Source organism: Argiope bruennichi, chromosome X2 (genome assembly GCF_947563725.1).
Source record: "Argiope bruennichi chromosome X2, qqArgBrue1.1, whole genome shotgun sequence".
Classification (NCBI taxonomy): Eukaryota; Metazoa; Arthropoda; class Arachnida; order Araneae; family Araneidae; genus Argiope; species Argiope bruennichi.
The window spans coordinates 124,779,843-124,805,304 of NC_079163.1; the positions used below are offsets into that span (position 1 = coordinate 124,779,843).

Consider the following 25,462-nt stretch of genomic DNA (forward strand, 5'->3'; position numbering starts at 1 on the left):
GAAACAAACTGGCACGAACACACACTAGTCATTTTGAAATAATTAATGTCATTCCCTTGTACTTAGTAATATTTTCAACGTTACGTCAATCATAACATCCTTCTGCGATCTATGATATGAAAGAGAAAGCACGAAACACACTTTTCCCCTACTGCTAAAATCGCACTGGCATGCAGTTACTTGAATCAAACAGCGGGCCAACCATTTCGATCTCAGCTGACGATAACATCGCCTCCAACTCAATTCCGGCGCGGCGGAAGAAACAAAGCTTAGCCCTGACAGCTGATTGAGCAGCTGGGAGAGTTGTACTACGACGAAAAAAGTAGTTCTACCCGTCTGGGTGAGTTTGTTTAAAATTTTAGTTAAAATACTATACCGCATTGATTTAGATGATTTTAACATGTCTTTTGAAGACATCCGTCATTAATATTCCTGTGTCGAAAGTGCTTAATAAAGAAACACGTGCGCGGAAGAAGATGAGTTATCCGCCAGCGAAGGTTTCCCGCGCTTTAGAGGCAGGCCGTGAATAAAGGTGTGATCGGGCGTTTGTGGGATATCAATCCGAGTAGTATTTTAGTCAGAAAAAAAAAAAAAAATCGCCTCTGAAGAATCACTTAGGAAAAAGTTTCTCTTTTCATGGAATATGGCATTTTATCACAGAAATAGTGAAAGAAAACGAATTGGTCATGACTATCGGCGGCAAGAAGAGGAAGTTGTCGGCAGTCTGTGCAGGTAGGGTTTTTGTCACAATGGCAACTGAGCCTTTTTCTTCACTCGTAGTAATAGTGTAGTAAACCGTCGCCGGCTTCTACTATCAGCTGGGCGGCATGTCACTTAGAATGCAGGTGTGTGTCAGCATCTCTTAATGGAATGATGTCCGACGACTGCTGAAATGTTGTTGAAGATTCATTTTGGTAATATTAAAGATTATTTTTGAAATTTCTGTCTGTGGAAATGTTGGAGGTGTGTCCCAAATTATTAATTTGGCGGCTCTAGACGTTGGAAGCGCGCCGCATTCGAATAAGATGCGTGAAAAATATGATCTCCAAATGAACTAATACGGTTTGTTGTATTAGTGTATTCATAGTATTAGTGTTGTATTCATAGTATTAGTGTTAATATGATATAATTTTTTTGTGTTGTTTTTAAAAGAAATTTTTACCGCGGGATTTTTACGTCGATTTATAAATGAGTTCATCAACAAACGGATATGAGATACAAATTCTCGCTAGAGAAGTTCAAACGGATGGAAGTTTTATTTTGAATAAATCAGTGTCGACGCAGCATAATTTCCTACGTAAAAATTCCGAGACTAAAAATTTCTTAAAGAATTATTTAGGTTATGATTTACTTATTTTTTCTGTTTAAGATTCAAATGAATTTAACTTACTGAAAATAAACATATTGAAAATATTTTGTATTGCGCAGTTTCTTCATTTGATCAAATTGTTCCGTAAGATTCATTACTGTTATTGTTTGAGCATTCTATTATGTCTAATACTGTGTTGTATTAATAGTTTAAGACTTTAATTATAAGCAATCAATTATTTATATTATTTGCTTAGTTATTAGTAACTTTTTTTATTTGTATTTATTTTGTATTAACCAAATTCCGATGTTGCAAATTGCCAGATAAAACTATCTTTCACCGATTTTCTTAAACTTTTATATTAAATCTCTTCCGCCATAATGGAGCGGACGTAATTTGACATTTTAATTTTTAGTCATGTTATTACTTAAGATGTTGAAAATTCAATAGTTTAGTGTTAATTTCTGATTTATAATTGTTCATTGATGATATTTACTTTTTTATTATACAATATATTTTACAATTAGTACTTCTAAATTAAACAAATTTAATTTAACCATTATTCTTTGGGTTGGTATTCTTAAACATTATTCTCTTCTTTATTCTATAATAATTTAAGTAACCAAACAGGTTACTTAAATCTAAAATTAAGTATTACATTAAAAAAATAAATTGTAATTTTTGTTTAACTATTGGGACATTACAAAAAAAGATTATAGTTTAAATTATGAAATGTGATTTTCGAAAAATTGTTTAAACATGTTAAGCAGTAGATTTTTTAAAAAAAGTTTCTGCATGTGTAATAATATGTTTCAGTGCACACAATTTCTTGGTTACCCCAATCTAATCTCATGTTTATAAGATATTAGCAAATGAACCACACATCTAATTTTGGAGTCTTCTGTGTACATTAAGTTTTAGAGAAAGTGCTGTTAGAAACAAAGTTTTGTGATGTAGACAGATTCCATTAAATTGCATGACATATTTTTTCAAACTAGGATGTTTTTGTAAATAAAAAGTAAACTTTTCCATATCATCTTTCTTTTTAAAATATATATTTAAGCTAAATTAGTTTGTTTACAAATATTTTGCTTAGTTATTCAGAATTTAAAATATATAATTTTTATGCTTCTTTAGTAGAATTGCCTTACTATCCAATTGATATAAAATTATCTTGGGAAAGGTTTGAGTATGTTTCATCAGAATCTGTTTGTATAAGTAACAAAAATATAGTGCAACTTTTACCCATTTGAAATTAGCAGTTTATTTTACCAAGTTCAAAATTAAAAGCCATATTGCTTTTCTCATAAATGATATTTTCTTTTGCGAATGTGTAAAAATAACTATTCTACCCTTAGTTCTTAAATGAATGGTTTGAAAACTACTTTTTGTGAAATAGTGTAAGAAATTTTCTGCATGATCAATCATGTTACTTTTCACTGATATTTTATGCTTGAAATACTTGTCTTTAACCCTTATGTTCATTTTGTATAGTATACCATACATACAACTTTATAAAAATATTTATATTATTATTATATTAATATTATATTATTATTATTATATTAAATATTTATATTATAAAAATATTTATAATTTTTTTTTTTTGCTTTTCTTTAAAAAAGGAATTTTGCCACGATAAGGGTTAATGAATAATTATAGCAATCACTATATGTAAGGTAAAAAATTTATTTTGAATTACTCTAAACAAAAGTTGGTAGCTTACTGTTTGGTAGGTGATAATTGTGAAATATTTTATATTTGTTTAGTACTGTATTTTTCTTTGGTGAATTTCATCAGATATCTGTAAAATGATATAGCAATATAGAATATTAATGCCCTTGGCACTAGATGGAGAATGGCCTGAGGTAGAAAATGAAATATTAATGCCTTAATTTCACTTTTCAAAACTGATTATCACAAGATGTGAAAAATATTTTATGCTGGGCACCATTATTATTTGCTTTGTCATTTTTTCCATCTTAGAAAATAAGATTTTGTTCCATATTGTAATTTCTTTCTTGTAGCAAACATTTTTTTTTTTTTCAGTGAAATTAACAGAAACTACTAACATTTAAGTACTGTTCTAACAACAAGTTCCTTTCAAAATTGGGGGGGAGGAAGAATTGAAATGGCTTTTAACTGGCATACCAAGTAGAAAATGTATGAAAGTGAAAAATAATGGAACATACCAAGTCGAAAATGTATGAAAGTGAAAAATAATGGAACATACCAAGTAGAAAATGTACAAAAATGAAAAATAATGGGAAAATGTGATTTTGAAAAAACATGCTGTTTTCTTTTTTAATATGGCATACATAAGAAAAAACCTTTCTCTGAAAACCATGTTACATTCAAGCTGTTTATTTTAGAGTAGTACATAAAAGCTAATATTTAAACAGATTCAGATTCGTTTTACTTTCTTCTAGATGTCAAGTCATTCAAAAATTTGATATAGAGTCTAAAGTAAATGAAATGCTTTGTAGGTAGTTGTACTTACATATAAGTAGTCATGTCATTATTTGAATTTCTATAAATTTAAGAATCTGCATATATTTATAATGGTATTAAAAACAGAGTACTGTTCATGTTAACACATTCTTGCAGAAATCATACTGCAATATGCATATATTGAGAAAACTAGAACATTGTGAAGGAAACTCAAATGCTCTGTTGCTTTGAAACTATTGCACTGTTAACTCTGATATGTAATTGAATTCCATTTTATATCACAAAACTACATATTGTCATGCATAATTGAAAATAGATGATTGAAATTGTGAATGAACTAGTATAATATTAGTTAATCAAGTCTTATTTAATTATGATTTCTCTAATGTTTAAGCCATTTTTAAGGAATATGATCTCTAATTTTCTATGTTGTAAAGTATGGATTTTACAGTGCTAATGGTATTTATGTAATGGTTAGCATTTTACCTGTTAGAAGGCAAAGTCTGTATTAATGCTATCCAGCTGTGATTTTTGACTTTAGGGGAACTCACCATTGTCATTCATTTTCAATTATCTGACTGATGTAACATAGTTTTTGGTATGTTAATTTTCCAACTGCATCATTAAATTGTCTTCTAACAAACCTTCACTAGATCCTAGTAATAATTACCCATGTAAACCCAGTAGTTTAAATGCTGAAGTACTGCAGAAAATATTGTTTTATAACTTAGTTTTAGGAATCATTAAATATCTTTATGCAGTTATATTAAAATTTATAATAAAATAAATTAGTTAGAATTTTTAAAATAAACTTATGATCTTTTCATGTTTGGGAAATATGCAATTAATAGTTTTAAGGCTATGTAAGAAATTTAATTACATTGTATGCCGTATATTTTTGCAAGATTCAAGCCTTTTAATAAATTTCCTGATGGGAAAACAATTTAGTTTTTCATTGTAGAATAAATTTTCTTTATGAAATGCAAAGTCAGTAAACTCTTTGCTAATTCTTTATTTCATAACATACTATATTCTGGTAACCTTAAATTATTTTTATTAAACAATTAACTGCTTTAAAAAAAATTTTAAAGTTTTGTTTAGACATAGGAAATTTAAAAAGTGCATCATTTACATATTAGAATTTAAAAATTATGAATTTTTGATATTTCTTAATAATGCAGTCTTTTTAAATATTTCATATAATTTGTAAACAAGCTCCGATTATAGTTATTTCGATAAGTTTTTTCAACTCATCTTGAAAAACAAACTATTGAATGTATAACAGATTACCAAAAATGTGCTGTCCAGTTATCTGCAGAAAAATGAACAATTCTTACACTAAAGCGATTCATTACACAGTTAGCAAGAAATAATTTTGATCCTACGAAGTTGAAGCAAACGTTCTGTATTGTACTCGGCAACTTTTCCACTCCTAGTTCTTTCCCCACGTGCCCAGACATTTTGTACTTTTTTTTAGTGTACGAATTCCTACATTCCCCTCTCAGTCAGATGCATACGCATATGAATGTGTCATGGCGCCGACAGACTTGGCTTTGTGCCAAAACATCCGAGAGGGTTGCCATTGCTTGGCGAAATATTTCATCTCAAATGTAGCCCGTCGTTGTTGAGAGCTTGATGTTTCCAAACGATAGGTGTAAGGTTATAATTGAGCTTTTTAGTGGTGTTTAGAATCTTTTTTGATACATAAACTATTCCCTTTCCTCATCAATTCATTCGTGTGATAAGAACAATAATTGCATTTCCTAAGTTCCGCGAATGAAGTTCTCGGTAGCAGATGTAGACTACGTCATTTAATTATTTGGGTAAAGTTTTGCTTTCAAATGTATTATGATCGTGCGTACTATTCAGAGCTCATATTTTAATTCGTAATTTTTGTATTTTTATGCCTATTAAATATTTGAGTAGTGTTATAATTCCGGGTACAAATTTCTACCAATATAAGGCAATGTAATAAGTCATATATTTCAATGAATATACATTTTACGTTGCGAGGAAATAATTCTGTACTTATTAATAATGACTTAGATTAGATTATTGACGGATGAAGTTGATAGACAACTTAATTGCATTTATTAAAAGAATATTAAAGTCTTTAAATAGTGTAGATGATACCTAACTTTTTAAAAATGACTCAGATGTGGGTTTTAAGTTGAAATCCATATTATGGGGTTGTATCTTTTGTATTTGAATTTCCAAGAATAAACTGAAGCAACTATGTACTCATTTCATTAATCATGAATGGTAGTCATCATAAATCCCCCCCTTCTTCCCCTTGTTATATAGCAGTGTTCTATATTCATTGATGGCTGACATAGAAAATATTAAAGAAACTGACATATAATGATGGGATAAGAAATATAAAACAATGAGAATTGAATTTAAAATCAATTAATTTGATTGTTCTCTAATTTATGCATTATTAAATTACAATGATGTCAATAATAATGGGTAGAAAATTACAAGTTCCATAAAATGCTTTTAGGTTGTACATTATTCCTCCAAAGGAGGAATTTTATGTGTTTATAATAAAGGTATTAAATTTTATTAAAATTTCATTCATCTTCATAAGAAATTTTCAGCTTGTTTTCAAAATTTAAATGTTTCTCTTTTCGAAAAATGTTGAAATGTGAATTTGCATTCTTGTTCCAGTTTTAGCCTGTTGGAATGTCTTCATATAGTTGCTTGTGTAACTTTAATTAAGAAATATCAAAAATATAATGTAAATATTTGCATTTTGGATGCATATATATAGTAGTACTGATTGTTCTGTTTGTTATTAAATTGTGTGTATTTTTATATGGATAAGTTATTTATTGGTGATTTAATGAATTGGATTAGTTCTAGTTATTTAATGAGCTGATTATGTCTTGAATTTACCGAGTTCAATTCTGATCAAGTCAAATGGGCTAAATTGGTACAATAAAATTTTTCTTAAAAAAAATTGAACTCGTGGTCATCATGAAGCATCTTAATTTTTCATTTCAAGATTGGATAATTATAGATATAATTTCATTTATGTTTTAGGTCTAATCTTTTTAAATGTCTCAGTTTTTACTGAAACTATATTCGTCTTTTCTAAATCATAAAGATATTCCTGCATGGCAAATATAAATCGCACTGGGTATGTTATTGAAAGTGTTAATCAAAAAGAAACTTCAGTGCTAGAAATTAAATTGAAAAAGTTTATTGACCTGTAAGGAAAGATGAGTATGATGTAAATTTAGTGTATCATCATCTGATTGTCATCCTTTATCGTAATTTTAAATAATGGAATAGGTTCCTGTCTGATCTGTTATAGCTTTAAACTAACATATTTAGAATAATATATATCTGCATTTTTGACAGATGGATAAATAAAAATCAATTTTATGTAGCATTATTTTATTCCCATATGGGAAAAAGAAGTTCCATAGGAATGAAAGAATAAATTAGTGTGATGAAATGATGCAATTATAAGAAATACATTAATTAGAATTGAATTTAAAAACAGACTGAAAGGTATTATTAGTCATGTCATTAGATGAGGAGAGAAACAGGTAAACATTGTAATTGCTAAAACTGAAAATTTGAGAAATTACGTTAAAACAAATCTCATTAGTTACCTAGGGTATCAAGGACTTTTCATGTTTATCTTTTCCTTTTTGAATTACTTAGGAAAGCACCAAGCATTTTTCATGTTTTCTGCGTTATAAAGCAGTGCTCATTTGGCACTTAAATATTTAAAAGTATTTGAATTTTTAAAATTTTTTATTTACATCTTATAACTTTAATCTTTAGATACTCTTAGTGAAGAAAGATATTAGAGGTCAGAAAATGTTTATATTCCTTGAAATATACTTTCAGAGTTGTGCAGTTAATTTTGTACTATATATGTTCTTTTCTCTTCCCAATTTCTGTTTTGCATTATTTTTAGCCATTTTGCTTTCATAGTCTTCTAAAGGAAATCATTTTAATTTATCATTTTGCACATTTACTTTTTTTATATTATGTATCACCAGGATACATGTAATGTTAAAGGTTATGTAAGATTTCATCAAATGTTTTGATAGAGGTTAATGTTTTCATTCTTAAAGAGTATGACACTATCAATGCATATGTTGTTGCAATACTTTGAGTATTTTATATGGTGTTTTGGTTCAAATAGCCTGCAATATTTTGTTGCAAAATAGACCTTGTTTTGTCCTTAGTATTTTGAAACCAATTTTTCTTTCTGGGAGAGTAGAACACCAGCAATACTTATGTACAATTGCATATCTTAAGATGGATGTTCTAGTATTTTGCCAATTCCAATATCTTATAGTTAGATTATAGTAAATCATTCAGTCTATACCATTACTTTTCTGAAAATTAACCTTCCATCAGTAGCAGTCATTTTCATTCTTAAGTGATCACAGTATATATCTCATGGATAAATTTATTACATTTTCTTGATGTTTTTCCTTTCTAATTATGATTAGTACTTTGAAAAATGTAAATGAGTTTTGTGTATAAAAAATTCTAATTGCTTTGCATTAAAAACAGCTAATGGATGCAGTTTGCATATATATTTGATTATTAGAAATAACGAAGAGTTAGAGATAAAGGTAAATGAAAATCTTTTGAGATATTAAAGATAAAATATTTTATTTGATGTATTAGTATAAAATTAAATATTCCTATATATATATATGTATGTATGTATGTATGTATGTATTGTTGGATATACATTCTTGGGATTAGTTCTATATAGTTGTTCGATGAATATTTAAAATTGTTATATATTGCATAATGCTCCTTTTTTATAGAAAAACTACTAAAAAACTTTGATACTCTATTAGGAAAGTGGAGAATTCCTGTTGCAATGCATTGTACATTACATTACGTCACATTGTTCCCTGATGTTGAACATGTGCTACATTCAGCAACAAGCTTAGAGGATTTGCATTTTAAAATTTAAAGGAAGTATCAGTTTATATGTTTTATTATATAGTACTTACTGAGTTTCAAAAAATTTCTTAGTGTGATCTGCAAACATATTGCAAGTTAATCTTGTTTGATATGTAAGAGAGGGTTGCAGTGGCCTGGTGGTGAGGTCTTGGCTTTGGAACCAAAGGGTTTCAGGCTGTAAACCTGATTCCACTGTAGAACCTTTGTGTAAATGGGTCTGGTGTACTTTGAATCCGTCTGGGCCAAACATCCTCCCACAGGTGTGGTGTGAAAGTTTGGAGAGGGACATGCCAGCTCAGATGTCATCCTCGTCATCTGACCGCGGTTCAAAATTACGAGGTCCGTACTAAAATAGCCCTTGTGTTGCTTTAAAATGGGATGTTTAATATAACTGAACTGAACTTTAGAGAAACTTGCATGAGAATATGAATTAGATTTGTTTTTTGTGAAATTTGTTTTAAAGCTGTTTTGATGAATATTATGATTGCATGAGAACTTAAATTTTGCTTTTCAGCTTTAAAGAGAATAAAATCTTTTCTCTGAGAATTGAGAAAGGATAGGGAAGCTAGGGGCTTATGCATTTAAATGTATTTACAATTCCTTGATTGTAACTGCATTTTTTTTATAGTTATATAGTCATTATATGTACCAGAAGAACATTCAGTACATTTTTAAGTTTAATTCTGCATCAGAACTGCAATAAACACGAATGATAAGGTTCTTTTCTCTTGTGTATTTTTATGTGTATTATACATTTTGTAAATGAAGCATTGCACTCATTCTTCATCAGTTACTGTATGTATCTCTATAAACTCAGCAAAATTTACTCTTCTGTTTCAGAATCTATAACTGAAATTAAAATACTCTACCATTTTCTCTTTTTCCATTTTAAAATTTTCATTAATCTTTCCTTTTGCATTATTCTTTCTTTCCTCTTCTTTTTTTTTATTACATTGTCATATTCTTTAACCATTGCTTCATTTTTATGTGTTAATTATGATGGCAGATTTTCTTTAACATCAGCATCTGTTAAAATTCTTTCTAAGGTGAACTCTTAGGGTGGGTGCATATTAATATTTAGAGCAGAAATTCTACATGAATAAAGACACAAAGGGTGAATTGTAACATGTTGCATCTTTTCCTATTTAGTTTTGTGCATTTTTTTTATTTATAAAAGCAATATTGAGATTGCAAAAAAAAAAAAAAAAAAAAAAAAAGTATTTTAAAACTTAATACGTATTCAAAATCTGGAAAGAAATTTTTTTAAAGAATCAACTTACTGAATGTAAAAAGAATATATATATTTCACAAATTTTTTAACTAGCTCAAATAGAGTGTTTGCTCATAACCTCTAATTATATGTTTTAGCAGGGCATTGATTGTGCTGATGTTCTAGCACATTATAAGAATTGTGTTAGTAAAAAAAATTTCGGAATTCTGTGTTGTGAGCATGTTACTATTTACTCTTGTTGCAACCCCTTAGCTTCCTTATTGAGCTCGTAGAATTTTTCCATTTTAGGAAATTTTATTTTCTAAATTGAAAAGAGCTAATTCTCATTTCATTTACAAAAACCAGGTTTTGTTAAATAATAGTAAATAATATTTTCAATTACATGAATATATATATATATATATTACTAATACCAAAAAATCTTCATCTTAATGAATATGACAATTTCTATTTCAAATATTTACTGTGTTACTGTCCTCCTCCTATGATAGTGATGAATAAGCTGTGTAACTGCTGACTGTATGAGGAGGAGGCCAGCAACTTGTATCTGTAGGATAAACCAATAAATAATTTCTAGCAATTTTTTGAAAATATTATGAGAATGCATTTATTTATCAAGTTGTAGTTATTTAATTCATATAAAAAGCATACTTTATGTCTAGTATTAAGAGTAAGTATTTTGGATTAATAATAAAGGTAAAGCTAATTTTTTATGTGTTTCAGTCTTTGCCAGAAATACCTTTTGCAACAACACTTGTTTTGTGGAGTATTATTAACCTGGCCAAATGGTTAAAAATGAAAATATTCCAACAGGTACCTGAATAAATATCAAAAAATGCTTTCCAGCTTCAAGAAACTTGCTTAAAATTCAGCCATGAAAAATCATTTCAAGTTTGAAAGAAACTGAGGAATTTCTTCTTAGACATAGATCAAAACAAACAACTGCTCTCCACAACATGCTATGTAAAGCACATGTTGCTTATTAGTTGCCTAAGTACTCTGACGGGAAAAATAAATAAAACGGATAGAGTATGTGTTTATTATTAATTGAGCAAGGAAATTCTTGGAGATCTCTTGCTTTTGGCATACCCTCCAATAACTACAGAATTTCCATAATCACTACGGAAATTAGGTGAAAATTGTTAATTATGAAATGGAAAACTATGAAATATACTGAAAATGAACTTTTTAAAAATCTTCACTCAGTGAAAGCATCTTTAATATGGTTAGAGGAAAAAATTGGAACTTGTTCCAGCATAAATATAAAAACTCTGGAGTAACTCCTCGTAACAAAAATGAATATAGGAGTTTATGATGAGTTCATGATAATTTAGCCATGATGACTTGAGAAATGCAAAAGTGCTTGTTTATTGATGAAACGTAATTGTAAATGTGTAACAAATATTGTTAATTTATTTTATCTACAAAATCATATTATGTGATTTAAAAAATATTTTACTTATATATGTAGTTGGTAATAAATATCTTAAATAATTTTGAATAGTGTTTGAAAATGCTTGTTTGAACTAATTAAAATTCTTTCACAATATTTATTCTTTGATAATTTTTTGATATTACATTATATGTAATATGCCATACCCTCCAACAACTACAGAATTTCCGTAGTTACTACGGAAATTAGGTGAAAATTGTTAATTAGGAAATGGAAAACTACGAAATATACTGAAAATGAACTTTTTCCAAATCTTCACTCAGTGGAAGCATCTTTAATATGGTTAGGGGAAAAAATGAGAACTTGTTCCAGCATAAATATAAAAACTCTGGAGTAACTCCTCGTAACAAAAATGAATATAGGAATTTATGATGAGTTCATGATAATTTAGCCATGATGATTTGAGAAATGCAAAAGTGCTTGTTTATTGACGAAACGTAATTGTAAATGTGTAACAAATATTGTTAATTTATTTGATCTACAAAATCGTATTCTGCGATTTAAAAAATGTCATATATTTAGTTGGTAATAAATATCTTAAATAATTTTGAATAGTGTTTGGAAATGTTTGTTTGAACTAATTAAAATTCTTCGACAATATTTATTCTTTGATAATTTGTTGATGTTACATTATATGTAATATGCCATTAAAAAATGCTATTGATGATTTGGTAACCATTGTTGGAGGGTATGTATTGATATATACTTCGTCTTTATTTCATGGGAAAGCTTCAAATGCAAACATCACATATAAAATATTATTTTTTTTAATGACTTAGGAAAATAGCTCTACAATTACAATGTAGGATTCCTTTTAAACTGCATCCTGGAAAAATGCAATAAAATTATTAATATTGGTAAATAAATACCTACTCTAAAACTTTGTTGCTAATTGCTTATTTGTACATATATAATATGCAAAGATCAACATCAAACAACTTTACAACTTCAAATTGCAATGAATGTTATTTTTATCATGAAAGAAAAAAATATATAGAGAGAATTAACACATTTTAAGATGAACGATGTTTTTAAAACTTATGAAAATGTTACGTAGATTTGTAATCTTTCATCTCAAATCTTTTTTATTAGCATTTTTGAAAAGTTGTCAACATTTGACATATTTGAATTTTTTATTTTCTAAATAAAGTTAAAACTTGAAATAATCCATACATTGAAGGAAAAAAAATTGATGCTGCCTTATATTCTCTGATAGATATTATCATGGGTAGGATAGAAATAACTGATTAGCATCTTTAATTTGAACATTCTTCTAAATAATTTAGGTGTAGCTTAGTTTGTAATTGAATTAAAATTAAATTTACTATTCATTGTAAAATTAACAGCAAGTCTTTCTTCTTAATCCATTAATGTCTTATTTTTAGAAGCTGCATTCCACTTTAGTTAAACCAAGAGCTTTCAATTATTTCTTATTAGCTTTGTCTAACAAGTCATTATGCATTCACATCATTAAAACTCTCAAACAATGTTCAACTTAGATATACCACTCATAGGCCAAATTTTGGAGTCTTCTTTTGATTTATTTTTTGAGTTTAATGCAGGGAATTTGAATGCAATCTTTATTTTAAAAGTTTATTTATTAATTATTTTTCACAAATTGTTCGATAATTTTTCTTTAAAAAAATTCAGAACTTGACTTCAGTTAGATTAATTGTAGTCTTTTTTACATTGTATTGAAATCTAATTTAAATTAAGTTAGGTATTAATGGTTTAATTTCAGGGCAATACATATTTATCTTTAGCACTGAGAGATACAGATTGAATTAGCATTGCCTATTTTCATTTTTTCACCGTATTTCGAAACTTGTTCAGTGTAATGCAAAGATAATTGTATTGGGGGTGGGGAGAAGACAGACTCAGTTAACTCAGACGTAACTTAAACATTAAGGAAAAATGCTTATATACTTATTTTTCATGAAAAAAGTAATGCTTAGCTAGATGTTCAATTGATATTTTCCTGTTAAGGTAAAAATTCAACTTCGAATAAAATTAGATGCATTTTAGGAATTGTTTCAGCTTGATGCAAGTTTCTCAAATATTTCTTTTTATAAAGATACCTTTATATAGTATATAAAGTAGTTCACCAAATTTAGTTTTTGACATACAAAGCTACATGCACTTTAGGAGGTCTTTTGAGATTTCTCAACTTAAGGACAATTAAAACAAATGGGGTAAAGAAAGAATTGAAACTGGGGAATATCCATGAATTGGATAAATTATATTACTTCCCCCCCCCAAAAAAAGTCTCTTTCAAATTAGTAATGAGGAGTCATTAAAATTACAATGAAAGGTAGGTGTTTTACAAAATCTTAAGAAGCACCAAATGCTTTTACAGGAAAGGTAAGCCTAAAGGAATGCATTTTTACATTATTCAGTTTAAAAATGCTAAAATGTAGATAGATTTGATGTTAAAAATATAATACATAGCAGCATAATGCGAGACAATATACATATAGGCAAACATTTTTTGTCACTAAAAACTTTTAAATTTAAGCAACAGTTTAATAAAAAAAATTTGTTTCTTTTTACCTTATCTCTTAAAAATATTTTTTTTTTTTCGTAAATTCTTAATCTCTCATTTAAAATATAAAAAGTCAACCTAAACTATGAAATAGCCAGTAAATTTTTAGAGGAATCAACCAAAGCAAGAATAGCTGTTAATTATTTTTTCGTCTAACAGTGCAGAAACTTATAATGAATTCAAAACAATTTTAATTCCTAGATTTTAATTTGAAACATTGTTCTCGCAGCCTCGTTTCAATAAACCAGTATAGTTTTTAAATTTTACCCCCATTAAATCTAAACATATTTTTCAATAGCTTTAAAAAATGAAAAACTTTATTTTTTCATTTGTTGACTTCTAAATCATATCATACAGATTGCAAAAGTTGCTGAGGGAAGGGGCTTAATTAATTTTGAATTTAATTATAATTCTGGGATTATAGTTAAATTTTAATTAAATTGTTTAGTTAAATTTCCAATTAAAAAAACTCAGTTAAAATAAGTTCCAAAGAAAGCATGTCTAACATTGATAGTGCCTAAGCACCGAGAAGAATAGTCTTCGAAAATACTCATTAAAATGGAAATTCAAATATAGAATGTGCTTCATTAATGGCCTTTATGTGCTAAAGAATTGGATTCAGAATATTTTATATTCTTATGACATGTTAGAAATGCCCATAAACAAAAAACTTATTTCCTTTTAAATTGACTCTTATTTGGCAATAACAGTGTACGCTATGAAGCATACAGTGAAGTTCAATGACAGTTATTCATTCTCCAATTTAATGGCTTGCTGTAGATCTTGAAAAGCGTTTAATGGTAAGTACAACTTTTTTTACTTAATAGATAAATAAATGCATTTGGTATCCGTATGCAATTGCATGCTTAATTTCTTTGTCAGTTTCGGTACAGATGTGGTTGCTGACTTGGGTTATATGATGAAGAATTCAAAGAAGTCTTGAGAGGCTAATTCGGAAGGATATCAAAGTTGGGACTTAGAAGAGACAAGGCGTAACAGCGCTCGCAAGATACCTTGTTAGATGGTTGTAAAGACATGCCATTTGAACAAAAACCAGTGGCAATTTGAAATTTTATAAATTTAATCACAAAAATCAACCAAAACATTCAAACAAAACATGCGGAAGGAATTTTTCTCCATCATGGTAGGTTCACTTTGAACGATTACATATTCGAGGTAAAGATTGAACCATGTCATATAGTTGTCCCGTCTTAACAAATATTTGACTTTGCCTGTTCTGTTTGTGCATTTTATTGAAGGTGACAATATAGACTTAATGCAAACTCATTTTTCATATTGGTTAAAAGTTTCTGCCCACCGTGTTTTTGCTTTGTTGAAGGCATTTCAAGTGGTTGATTTTGCTTTCGGAAATCCTACAAATCATAGTTACATATCAAGATTATTTAATTTTTGCTTCATCTTTATGTACTATAGACAAACAATACTTTTACATGATTCATTGCAAAATGACATCATTCGTATTTATTTAATTATCAGTTATAATAGAAAGACAAAGGAATGAATGAATCTTGCATGCAGATTTATGCATTTCTGGAACAAATGGATAGATCAGTGGAATAAGCAATTCCTAAGAAAATTATTTTTAATCATTATTCTACAATTTATTCTTATCTGCACAGGTATAATAAAATGACAGAAATCAGAAGAGAAAAGAAATGAATGTTATTAACAGATTTTATGTATGATTTTTGTGACATACAGAGAATGATGATATTTTATTAATACGTTGAATGTAATTTTCAATTGGTATTTTAAATCTATGATACGAACTGAAATTGAAAAAAAAGTCCCTTCAGATCGTACATTCTGATTCATCTAGAATCGTAAAATTATTATCTAAAACTATTATCACAGGAAATACTTATTTAATGTGGTGCTAAAGAAAACTATCTTAAGGAATAATTATCAATGTAATAATTTTTTAAAACTCGTCCTATTGTTCTATAGTCTGTGTATTTTCTGTAGACGCGTCAAGGCCAAATTTTCTACCTCGTTGACTTGGCAACGGTGCGGCAGACAGCAATGCCACTCTTTTACACAGCTGTTAAGGTATTCCGATAGCTTTCTACTTTATAGTTTGTTCTTTCGACATTTTTTCTCTATTTTGTTCTCAATTATAAATCAATTTGTTTTTCACAAAATAACGCTGAAGTGTCTTTTTTAAGATCTGCTATCATGAATAAGCCTGATGTCCAGAGACAACCAAAGATGTTTGTCTACAATGTGTACAATTACTTAAAAGACTTAGTCTCATCGAAACCGAATGCTACGTAAGAGAATTGTTTTTGCAGACCCAGAATGTAACCACCGAAACGTGATATTTCTTACAGAACGGTACAACGAATTTGTGCAGAGGCTGATAAGACTGCAGCTGCTGAATCTCTGAACGGCTTTCCAGTTTTCGGATCGCCCAAGAAAAGAGATCCACGAACAAAGCCTGTCACAGATTTGGATGATTTTGACAAAAGTGTCGTGTGTCAGACTGTGCAAGAATTTTGTGAAAGAAGCGGGTATACAACAGTGGAAAAATTAAGAGCTTGCTTAGTAGAAAAATTAATTTTTCTGGATGCCGTAAAGCATGGACAATTTTGAAAAATTTTGGATTTTCGTACAAAAAGTGCAATGATGGTCGCAGGTTTTTAATGGAAAGAAACGTCATCATTGTTTCTCGACTGAAATTTTTGAGAAAAATGCACAGTTAGAATTGATTCTTTATCCAGGCCTGTGATATACCTTGATGAAACTTGGGTAAACGCTAACCACTCACCTAAATATGTTTGGCAAAGTTCCACTTCCCAAGGAGACTTAAAAGTACCGTTGGGGAAAAGGTCAAGATTGATTATTCGCCTTGTAAGATCTGCTGATCTAGCCTTTATTCCATCGTCAAAACTTATATTTTAATCCGAAAGTACAATTGAGATGAACGGTGAAGTTTTCAAAGCGTGGTTTCTCGATTTACTAAGAGGATTGGAGGAACCGTTTGTCATTGTCATTGATAATGCGAGCTATCATTTGGTTTATGCTGAAAGAATTCCCTCCACAAAGACAAAAAAATAAAAAAAGTGACATAGTGTCATGGTTACTGAGAAAAAATATTCCTCACAAAGCTACCAAAAACCAGACCAGAATTATTGAGCATTGTAAAGGAGCACAAAGAAAAATATAAAGCAAATGAGTTTAATCAGGTAGCATACGAAATGGTACATGAAGTAGTGAGATTCCCACCCTATCACTGCCAGTACAACGCTATAGAATTTATCTGGGCGCTGGTGAAATTGCGAAAAAAAATAAAACTTTTAAAATTACAGATGTTTGGGAATTGCTCAATAAAGCGCTATTAAACGTAACAGTGGATGATTGGAAAAAATGTGTAAAACATGCGGAGAAAATATAAGAAGAGGACTTAGTTAATTCTTGTATTAGAGACGATGCAATCGAAAGGATTTGAATCAATTGACGGTGAAAGCAGTTTCAGCGGAAACGACGATTAAGTTAAGTAAAGAAAATTTAAATGAGATATTTTTATGTTTTATAATTCTTTTATTTATTTCAATATGAAACATGCCAAAATTTACTCTGATAATCATAACAATATGCAAGAATATATGTATTTTTTTTCGAACTCAAAAACGCAACGTTTTAAATATATCAAATTTATTACGTGATTTTATGATTGTAATTTTTATTTCAATCAGTTAGGAGGAAAAAAACGCGTCTTAAACGGAAATTTAATTTTCAGATATGACACGGATAACATACCATGTAAAATATTTATAAAGCTTTTATTAAATACCATACAAAATCTTCACGATGTCACTATATTTCGGTAACGGGAATTAAAACATTGCAGTTGCTGGTTAGAATATCGAATCACTTGTTAATTTCTATCCTAAGAATCTCTCCAGTCGTGGGTTGAACATGAAATTGAAACCAAAATTATAATAAACAGAATGTGGCAATTTTTTTACACCTCATGACTAGGCTCGATAAAACCTCGTGCGCTCAATAGATTTGGAGAGAAGAAATATCGTAAGGAAAATATAACGATTTACTGCTACAGGTTTTAAGGTATATTTTTATTTCTGATGCTTTCATTCATTCGTCAAACAGAAATCCCCTATGAGTATTGAATATTTAAAAAGAAAAGCATTGTAGGGAGGAAAAAAGAGATCAATGGACGTGAGAAATATGTATATGATAAGTTAATAGTGAAACGCAGTCTGATCATTCCCAAATCCATCGGTTTTAATTCTTGTCAAATAAAATATATGGGATGATCCGATTGGGCGTTTCATTTGCTAATCCTTCACTGCTCTGTCAAATAATTATCCTATTATTTTTTTCTTTCTAAAACAAAGGAATTTTTTTTAATTCGAAATTATAGACATTTAATAAAAATAATCGAATGATACGAGAGTTGATTCATGCGATAAATTGATTTTAAGTTAGATGTCCGTTATTCGATTTATAACAGAACCATTCATAATTTAGGCACCTTGGTACTTAGTGGTAGGTTCTCGGCTTTGAGCCAGAGGTTGCGAATTTCGAAACTTGACGCCAAACCATGTGTATAGGTTTGAGGCACGCTTAATCTGAGTGCTAGCTGTAGTATTATTTGTTCACAGTTCCAAATTATGAAGTCCTTCTTAAAATTGCTGCTTTGTTTTAAGACGGGACGTTGTTATGACCAAAGTAAGCCATTTTATAAATCATTGTTTAGTTTTTCCTGCTGAAGACGAGTTTATCTGTTTTCAACCAATCTTAATCCTAAAACTGAACTGAAACCTTTGTCACTACGCTACCAAATAAATACTTCACTAATTTTCCTGTTTTCTGAAAAGAAGGTGCACAAAACCTGTATAAATATATTTAAAAAGAAAAGTAACGTCGAATGAAGCTAGAACTATGCATATAATAAATTAATTGGTATCGACGCACTGATCCGTGCACAAATCAGTGTTTTGAATCCTTTCTCTGAAAGATTAAATTTATGAGTACATCGACTACAAGTCTCTATAAGTTGTTGAAACTCGATCTGTCATTGCGCTATTTAATGAGTTCCCTGCTAATTTTCCTTCTTTCTACTTAAAAAAAAAAACTTCAATGCTATACTTATATGCATTTATTAAAAAAATATCTTCTAAAGAAAGAACAAGTGGATTATGTGAAAGCTTGCTATCAAATATGTTTAAGTTTAACTTAGCACGAGTTTAATCTGGATATACTCATAAATAGATGTTTTTAATCGTTTCTGTGGAAGGTGAATTCTTCCAATACTCTGAGGCCGCGGTGGTTCATTTCTGTCAGAGATGATCCCTGGCAGCATTACCAAATAATTTCTACTTTTTTTTCTTTATATTTGGAACGAAGAAATTGAAACCCAAACACTCTGAAACAAGACATTCAATAAAAACCATCGAATGAGACACTAGAATACAAAAAGTAACATAGAGAGATGAGAAAAGAATATTGTATTATCAAATGTGCAATTGAATGTAGTTCAAAGGCAGTTATTCCTCTACCAGTTGTGGCAAATAAATACATAGCTCATTTTCTGCTTTCTGAAACGCAAAAATCAAAACACAACCTTATAAATAGTAGATATTAGGTATAATAATAGATAAAAAGAAAATCACCGAAAGTAAAAGCAGTTAAATGATCGATAATTTACGTAATCAATTTTTAAAAAAGCTAATCACAGCAGTTGGATTCATATCTAAATCGCTTATAAGTTAATATTTTTTATCTACTCTGTTGAAAATAGATTCATTCTATACTGAAAATTAAAGTTTTTGATTTTGTCTTCGTATCTGAAATTCATAAATCTTCCACTGCATTTTTAACACTTTCAGCGTTGCCAACGAGATTAAAACTCCATGAAAAGACATATCAATTATTCCGGCTGTTGACATTTTTTATACAAAAATGAAAAAAGTAAAGGTATTCACATATGTATTAGAAAGTTCAACCTATCTAAACTGGCATAAGAAACGAATTTTAGCCCACAGAAACCTGTAAATGGAAGTATCCGAGAGACGAGATATCTCGTCGATAGCGTTGAAAGTGTTAAATATAATAAATACAGAGCTAATTTTCTAACTTTTTGAAAGGAAATAAATATAAAAAACAACTGTAAATAATAGATATTAAAAAAAAAAATGGAAACGAAGGAAAAAGTAAGGGCGAATGATAATATTAAATTATTTTTAACCTTTGCACAGGAAAGGTTTCATATTTCTGAAAATTCTTAATTAATAGTCTTGATCATTTCAGTCAAATATAAATTCACCCAATACTGGGAGTTGGAGCTTTTAACCACTATTCCCTCGCCTCTGAAGCGGTCACTCCTTTATCAAATAAAATAGATGCCCTAATAAAAACAAGCAAAAACTTTTGAAACAAAAAAAAAAATGCTATGAATAATATATATCAAAGCAACGGAGTGAAGAGAAAGCCATTAAATGATATGAGTGTTAAAATATTTAAAAACTTAGCCCAAAATTGAATTCTTATTTTTGACATATTCCTTTAGTAGTGTTCTTGCACCTTTCAGTCGAATATTATTTAATTTGGTATGGGAATTTTCATTCATTCTCAACTTCGTAAGTCTGTCAGTGTAAGTCTCTCAAATAAAATGTATAGCTACAATTTCCCTTCTGTTTGAAAGGGAAAAAATGAAAATCTGTGAATGATCCATATTCAGAAATAGTAATGATCCATATTTTTTTTTTAAAGAAAACGTATCTGAGTTACAAAACAAACAAACAAAAAAACCTGTCTAATTATGTGGGTTATAAATACTTTTTTCATCTTCGCTAAAAAAGGTTTTTTTCTGATATATTGGTATACTAGCGTTCTTTCATCCTTTCGGTCGAATATTAATTTTTCCTTTATTCGGAATTGATATTTTTAGTCATTCCTAAGCTCACTCATAAAACTGTCATTACCCTATCGGAAAATTAATTACCTCGCCAATTTTTTTCTTCTTTTTGAACAGAGATATAAAACCATATGAATGATAATTTAAAAGAAAATGATGGGGGGGGGGCAAAGAAGCAGTTGTCGAATTATATGGGTATTTAAATACTTGCAAATAAATGAATACTTGTTATATGGGGATCATTTCGATCGAATAATCATCCATCCGTAACTCGAACTGGAGCTTTTAGATTTTCTCCCCTCACTTCTGAAATATAAAAATCTTTCTCCTCAGTCAAATAAAAAAAAATCAAATAAATACTTGTTAATTAATTTTCTTTAGTCGAGTATTAATTTATTCCATATTCCGAATTGGTCTTTATCATTCATGGATTCCGAAATCTTTCACCACGCTTTCAAGTAAAATAAATACCTTGTTAATTTCTCTTCGTTTTGGAAGAAAAAAAACGAAACACAAAAGAGTGGAAAAAGATAACTACCGATTGATATGGGCTGTAAATTATTTTTTAATCTTTGCGCAAAATTGTATTATGTTTTTTACTATATACATGCATTATTAGTTTCGTCCTTTCAGTCGAATATTCTTCCATTTCTTGGGATTGGAGTTTTTAATTACTCTGGAATTCATATATCAGCTTTTGTGCTATCAAATAAAATAAGTAAATATTAATTTCCTTACTTTTTGAAAGGAAAGGAATAAAAACCTATGAATGATCAATATTAAAAAAAGAAGAGACATCGGAGGAAAAAATAACTTTCGAATAATATGGGAAATAATTAAAAAAAAAAAACATTTTTGCACATTTATTGGATTCTTATTTCTCATTTAATCGTAAATTAGTATTCTGGATCATTTCGTTCGAGTATAAATCCATCCCTAATCCGCGATTGCATTTTTCTATGTTTCTGAAATTCCTATGTCTGTAAAATAATAAATAATACACACTAATAAAAGGAATAATTAATAATTTCCCTTCTTTTTTAAAAAGAAATAAGTGAAAATCTGTGAATGATCCATATTCAAAAAAGAAAGAAAAGTAACAGTAACAATCCGTAATTAAAAAAAAAGAAAGAAAAATAACGATCCATAATAAAAAAAAAAAAAAAGTAACGATCCATATCCAAAAAAGTAATAGCTTTTGAATAATGTGGTTTGTAAATAACTTTTTCATCTTCATGGAAAAATTTTATTCTAATTTTTGATAGATTTTTATGTTAGTATGCTTCATCCTTTCGGCTGAATATTAATTCTTCCGTTATTCGTGATTAGATTTTTCAATCATTCTGATATTAATGTGTCTCTTATGCCTTGTCAAATTGAATAATAGCTACTAATTTCCTTTCTTTTTGAAACGAAAGAAATGAAAACTTGTGAATGATCCATATTAATTTTTTTTAAAAAAGTAGAGACATTGGAGTAAAATATAATAACTTCCACTTGATATGGGTATTAAGTTAATCTTTGCACATTTATTGGTTTCTTATTTCTGGTTTAATCGTAAATTAGTATTTACGAACATCATTTTCGAATAAAAATCCATCCATAATTCGCGATTGGAGCGTTTTCCCATTCTTCCCTCGCTTCTGAAATTTACAAATTGGTCATTGCCCTATCAAATAAAATAATAGATCCTGCTAATATTTCTCAGTTTTGAAATGAAATAAAACGCCTTTAAGTAATAGATATTTAAAAAAAAAAAAAACGGATAGGAAAAGTAATCATTGTATGATTTAGATGTTAAATATAATCTTTGCGCAGAATTGAATTCCTATTTCTAATGTATTCGATGAGTGTTTTTTAAATCCTTTTGTTCGAATTATCCGATATTCGGTACTGGAGTTTTCAATCATTCCGAAATTCATATAACTGCCATTGCGCTATCAAGTAAAAGACGTATCTTGTTAATCCCCCTTTTTTTAAACGGAAATTTATTTTTAAACAATTTGGATGAATGATGGATATTAAAAAAAATGAAACGCATAATAGAAGAATCAAATAACTACTGAATGATACGGGCTATTTTTAATCCTTGCCCCAAATTGTATTTTTGTTTTTAATACATTCGTTTATTATTAGTTTCTTCATCCTTTGGTCAAATATTTTTCCGTTATTTGCGAATGGATTTTTGACCACTCTGAAATTCATGTATGAGCCTTTGCGCTTTCAAATAAAATAGTTGGCAACTAATTTTCCTTCATTTTGAAAGGAAATAAAGAAAATCGGTGAATGGTCAGTATTCAGAAAAGAAAAGACACTGAGTATAAAAAAAGTAACTATCAAATAATATTTCAACCCATATCATTTGATAGCAAGTTAATTTTAATATTCGCGCAAAATTATATTGTAATTTTTGATAAATTCGTATATATTATTAGTGTTTGTAATCCTTGTCAATCGAATATTAATACTTCCAATATTCGGGATTGAATTTTTCAATTCTGAAATTCATATGTCTGCTATTGCACTATCTTATAAAAGAAATAATTAATTTCCCTTTTGTTTGAAAGGAAATTAGTGAAAAGCTGTGAATGATCCATATTCAAAAAAGGAAAAGCATCGGAGTAAAAGTAAAATAAATTGCCTACTTGTGTTCCCCCCCTTTTTTTTAAGGAATTAAAGGACTTCGCCCCCTACTCGCTGTATTCTACAACCCCGATGAATTCGTTGAATGCTAGAAGCTTAATCTTTTCATAATGAGAACTTACATTTTCCGATCGGCCGACTTACGATTCAAAACTCAAAAGTCCCAGAATGAGAACATTCTTAGCTTATATTACCGACATCTTAACACTGAATCAATTTTTCAAATTTTGCCGCCAACTTAGCAGCTTTACGATCCGCTTTTCGTTTCATTTTGACAGATTGTTACTCGGTCTCTATTTTTTTTCTTCATCTGGTATCTCTGGACACTTCATTTATGTTTATAAAAACAATGTAGGGTCAACAGATATTCAGATGATTGCTAGCAAAGAGATGAAAAATTTCCGTTTCTCGAAAAAGTTAAACCAGAGAGTTATTCGTTTGGTGTGTCCAAACGTAGAATTAACAAATAATATTGTTTTAAATACATTTCGTGTTAATTAAACCTTTACTTTTTTTTCTCACCATTTCACCATCAAGTACAATAAAAAGGCATACTATGATGTAATAATAATTTTTATTAAATATTTCAAACAATACTGGTAAAACAAACCTGAAATGTTTTTGGGTCAAGTGACACGTTATCTACCAATCACAAAGTAAACAAACCGCAATGTTAGCAAAAATGTTTTTATAATATATAAATGTAAACCTATAATTGATCCGTATTAAAAAAAAAAAAGCGAAATTCTTATTTTTGATAGATTTTTATATCAGTGTTTTTCATCCTTTTGATCGAATATTAATTCTTTTGCTCGGATTTAAAATTTTCAGACGTCTGTTATTGTGCTGATAAATAAACAGCCATTGATTTCACTTGTTTATAAAAATAAAAATAAATGAAAACCTGTGAATGATCAATATTCAAAAAAGGAAACGCATCGGAGTAAAAAGAAATAACTTTCGAATAAGATGGGTTTTAAATAATTATTCATCTTCGCCTAACAATTTTACTTTAATTTTTGATAGATTCATATATTAGTGTTCTTCTTTCCGGTCGAATGTTAAATTTTCCTCTATTCGGAAATGGAATTTTTAGACATCCTTAAGCTCACAAATAAATTTTTCATTGCGCTATCCAGAAATTAAATGCCTTGCTAATATCCCTTCATTTTCAACTAAAATATAAACAGCTTTTGAATAATGTTAAAAAAAAAAATAGCTGTAGAACAATATGAGTATTGCATTAGTTTTTAATCCTTGGAAGATAAATGCATTCTTATTCGGTATATTCGTGATCATTTCGGTTGTGTATTTATTAATCTTGCCATAACTCGGAAATGGAGATTTAGCCTTCCTTTCCTTCCGTCTGATATATATGTATCTAAATCAAATAAAATGAATACTCGTTATAAAATAAAATAAATACTTGTTCAGTAATGTTTTTTATTCTTTTTGGTCGAGTATTAATTAATCCCAAAATGCGAATTTCACTTTTTCATTCATTCTTGAATTCATAAATCTTTCACCGCACTTTCAAATAAAATATTATGTTAATTTCCATTGTATTTGAAAGGAAATAAAAAAAATCCTAAAAATTATAAATATTAAAAAAGGAAACGCAACGGAGGAAAAAGAAATAACTGTCGAGTGATATAGGCTGTAAATTACTTTTAATCTGTGCACAAAAGTGTAATCTTTATTTTGGAATAGTGTTATTGTTAGTGTTCTTCATCTTTTCAGCCGAGTATTAATTCTTCCATTATTATGGATTGAATTTTTCTTTCTAAAATTCATGTGTCTGGTATTGTGCTATCAAATGAAATAAGTGGGTAACAATTTCTCTTTATTTTGAAAGGAAATGAAAAGCTGTGAATCATCCATGTGCTATAAAGTAATGATTCATATTCAAAAAAGTATTGATCCACGTTATAAAAGAAAAAAGAAAGGGCATCCGAGTAAAAAGTAATAACTTTTGAATAATGTGG

At 28.9% G+C, this 25,462-nt stretch overlaps 1 protein-coding gene across 6 annotated transcripts in view; it reads left to right on the top strand.

Annotated features, from left to right (window-relative positions):
• Positions 1-208: 208 nt before the first annotated feature.
• LOC129959629 (transcription factor AP-4-like) overlaps positions 209-25,462 on the top strand; it is a 69,127-nt gene continuing 43,873 nt past the window's right edge. The window contains exons 1-2 of one of the 6 annotated variants that reach the window (XR_008783478.1): positions 5,039-5,583; positions 8,599-12,413. Coding sequence is in view for 1 of the 6 variants with exons in the window: in XM_056072497.1 (XP_055928472.1) it covers positions 644-732 (89 nt within the window). In the remaining 5 variants the exon portion in view is untranslated. Of the gene's footprint in view, positions 341-408; positions 733-5,038; positions 5,584-8,598; positions 12,414-13,012; positions 14,734-15,919; positions 16,004-25,462 lie in introns of those variants that run through there. The other 5 variants (XM_056072499.1, XM_056072501.1, XM_056072497.1 and 2 more) reach the window with 5 other exon arrangements.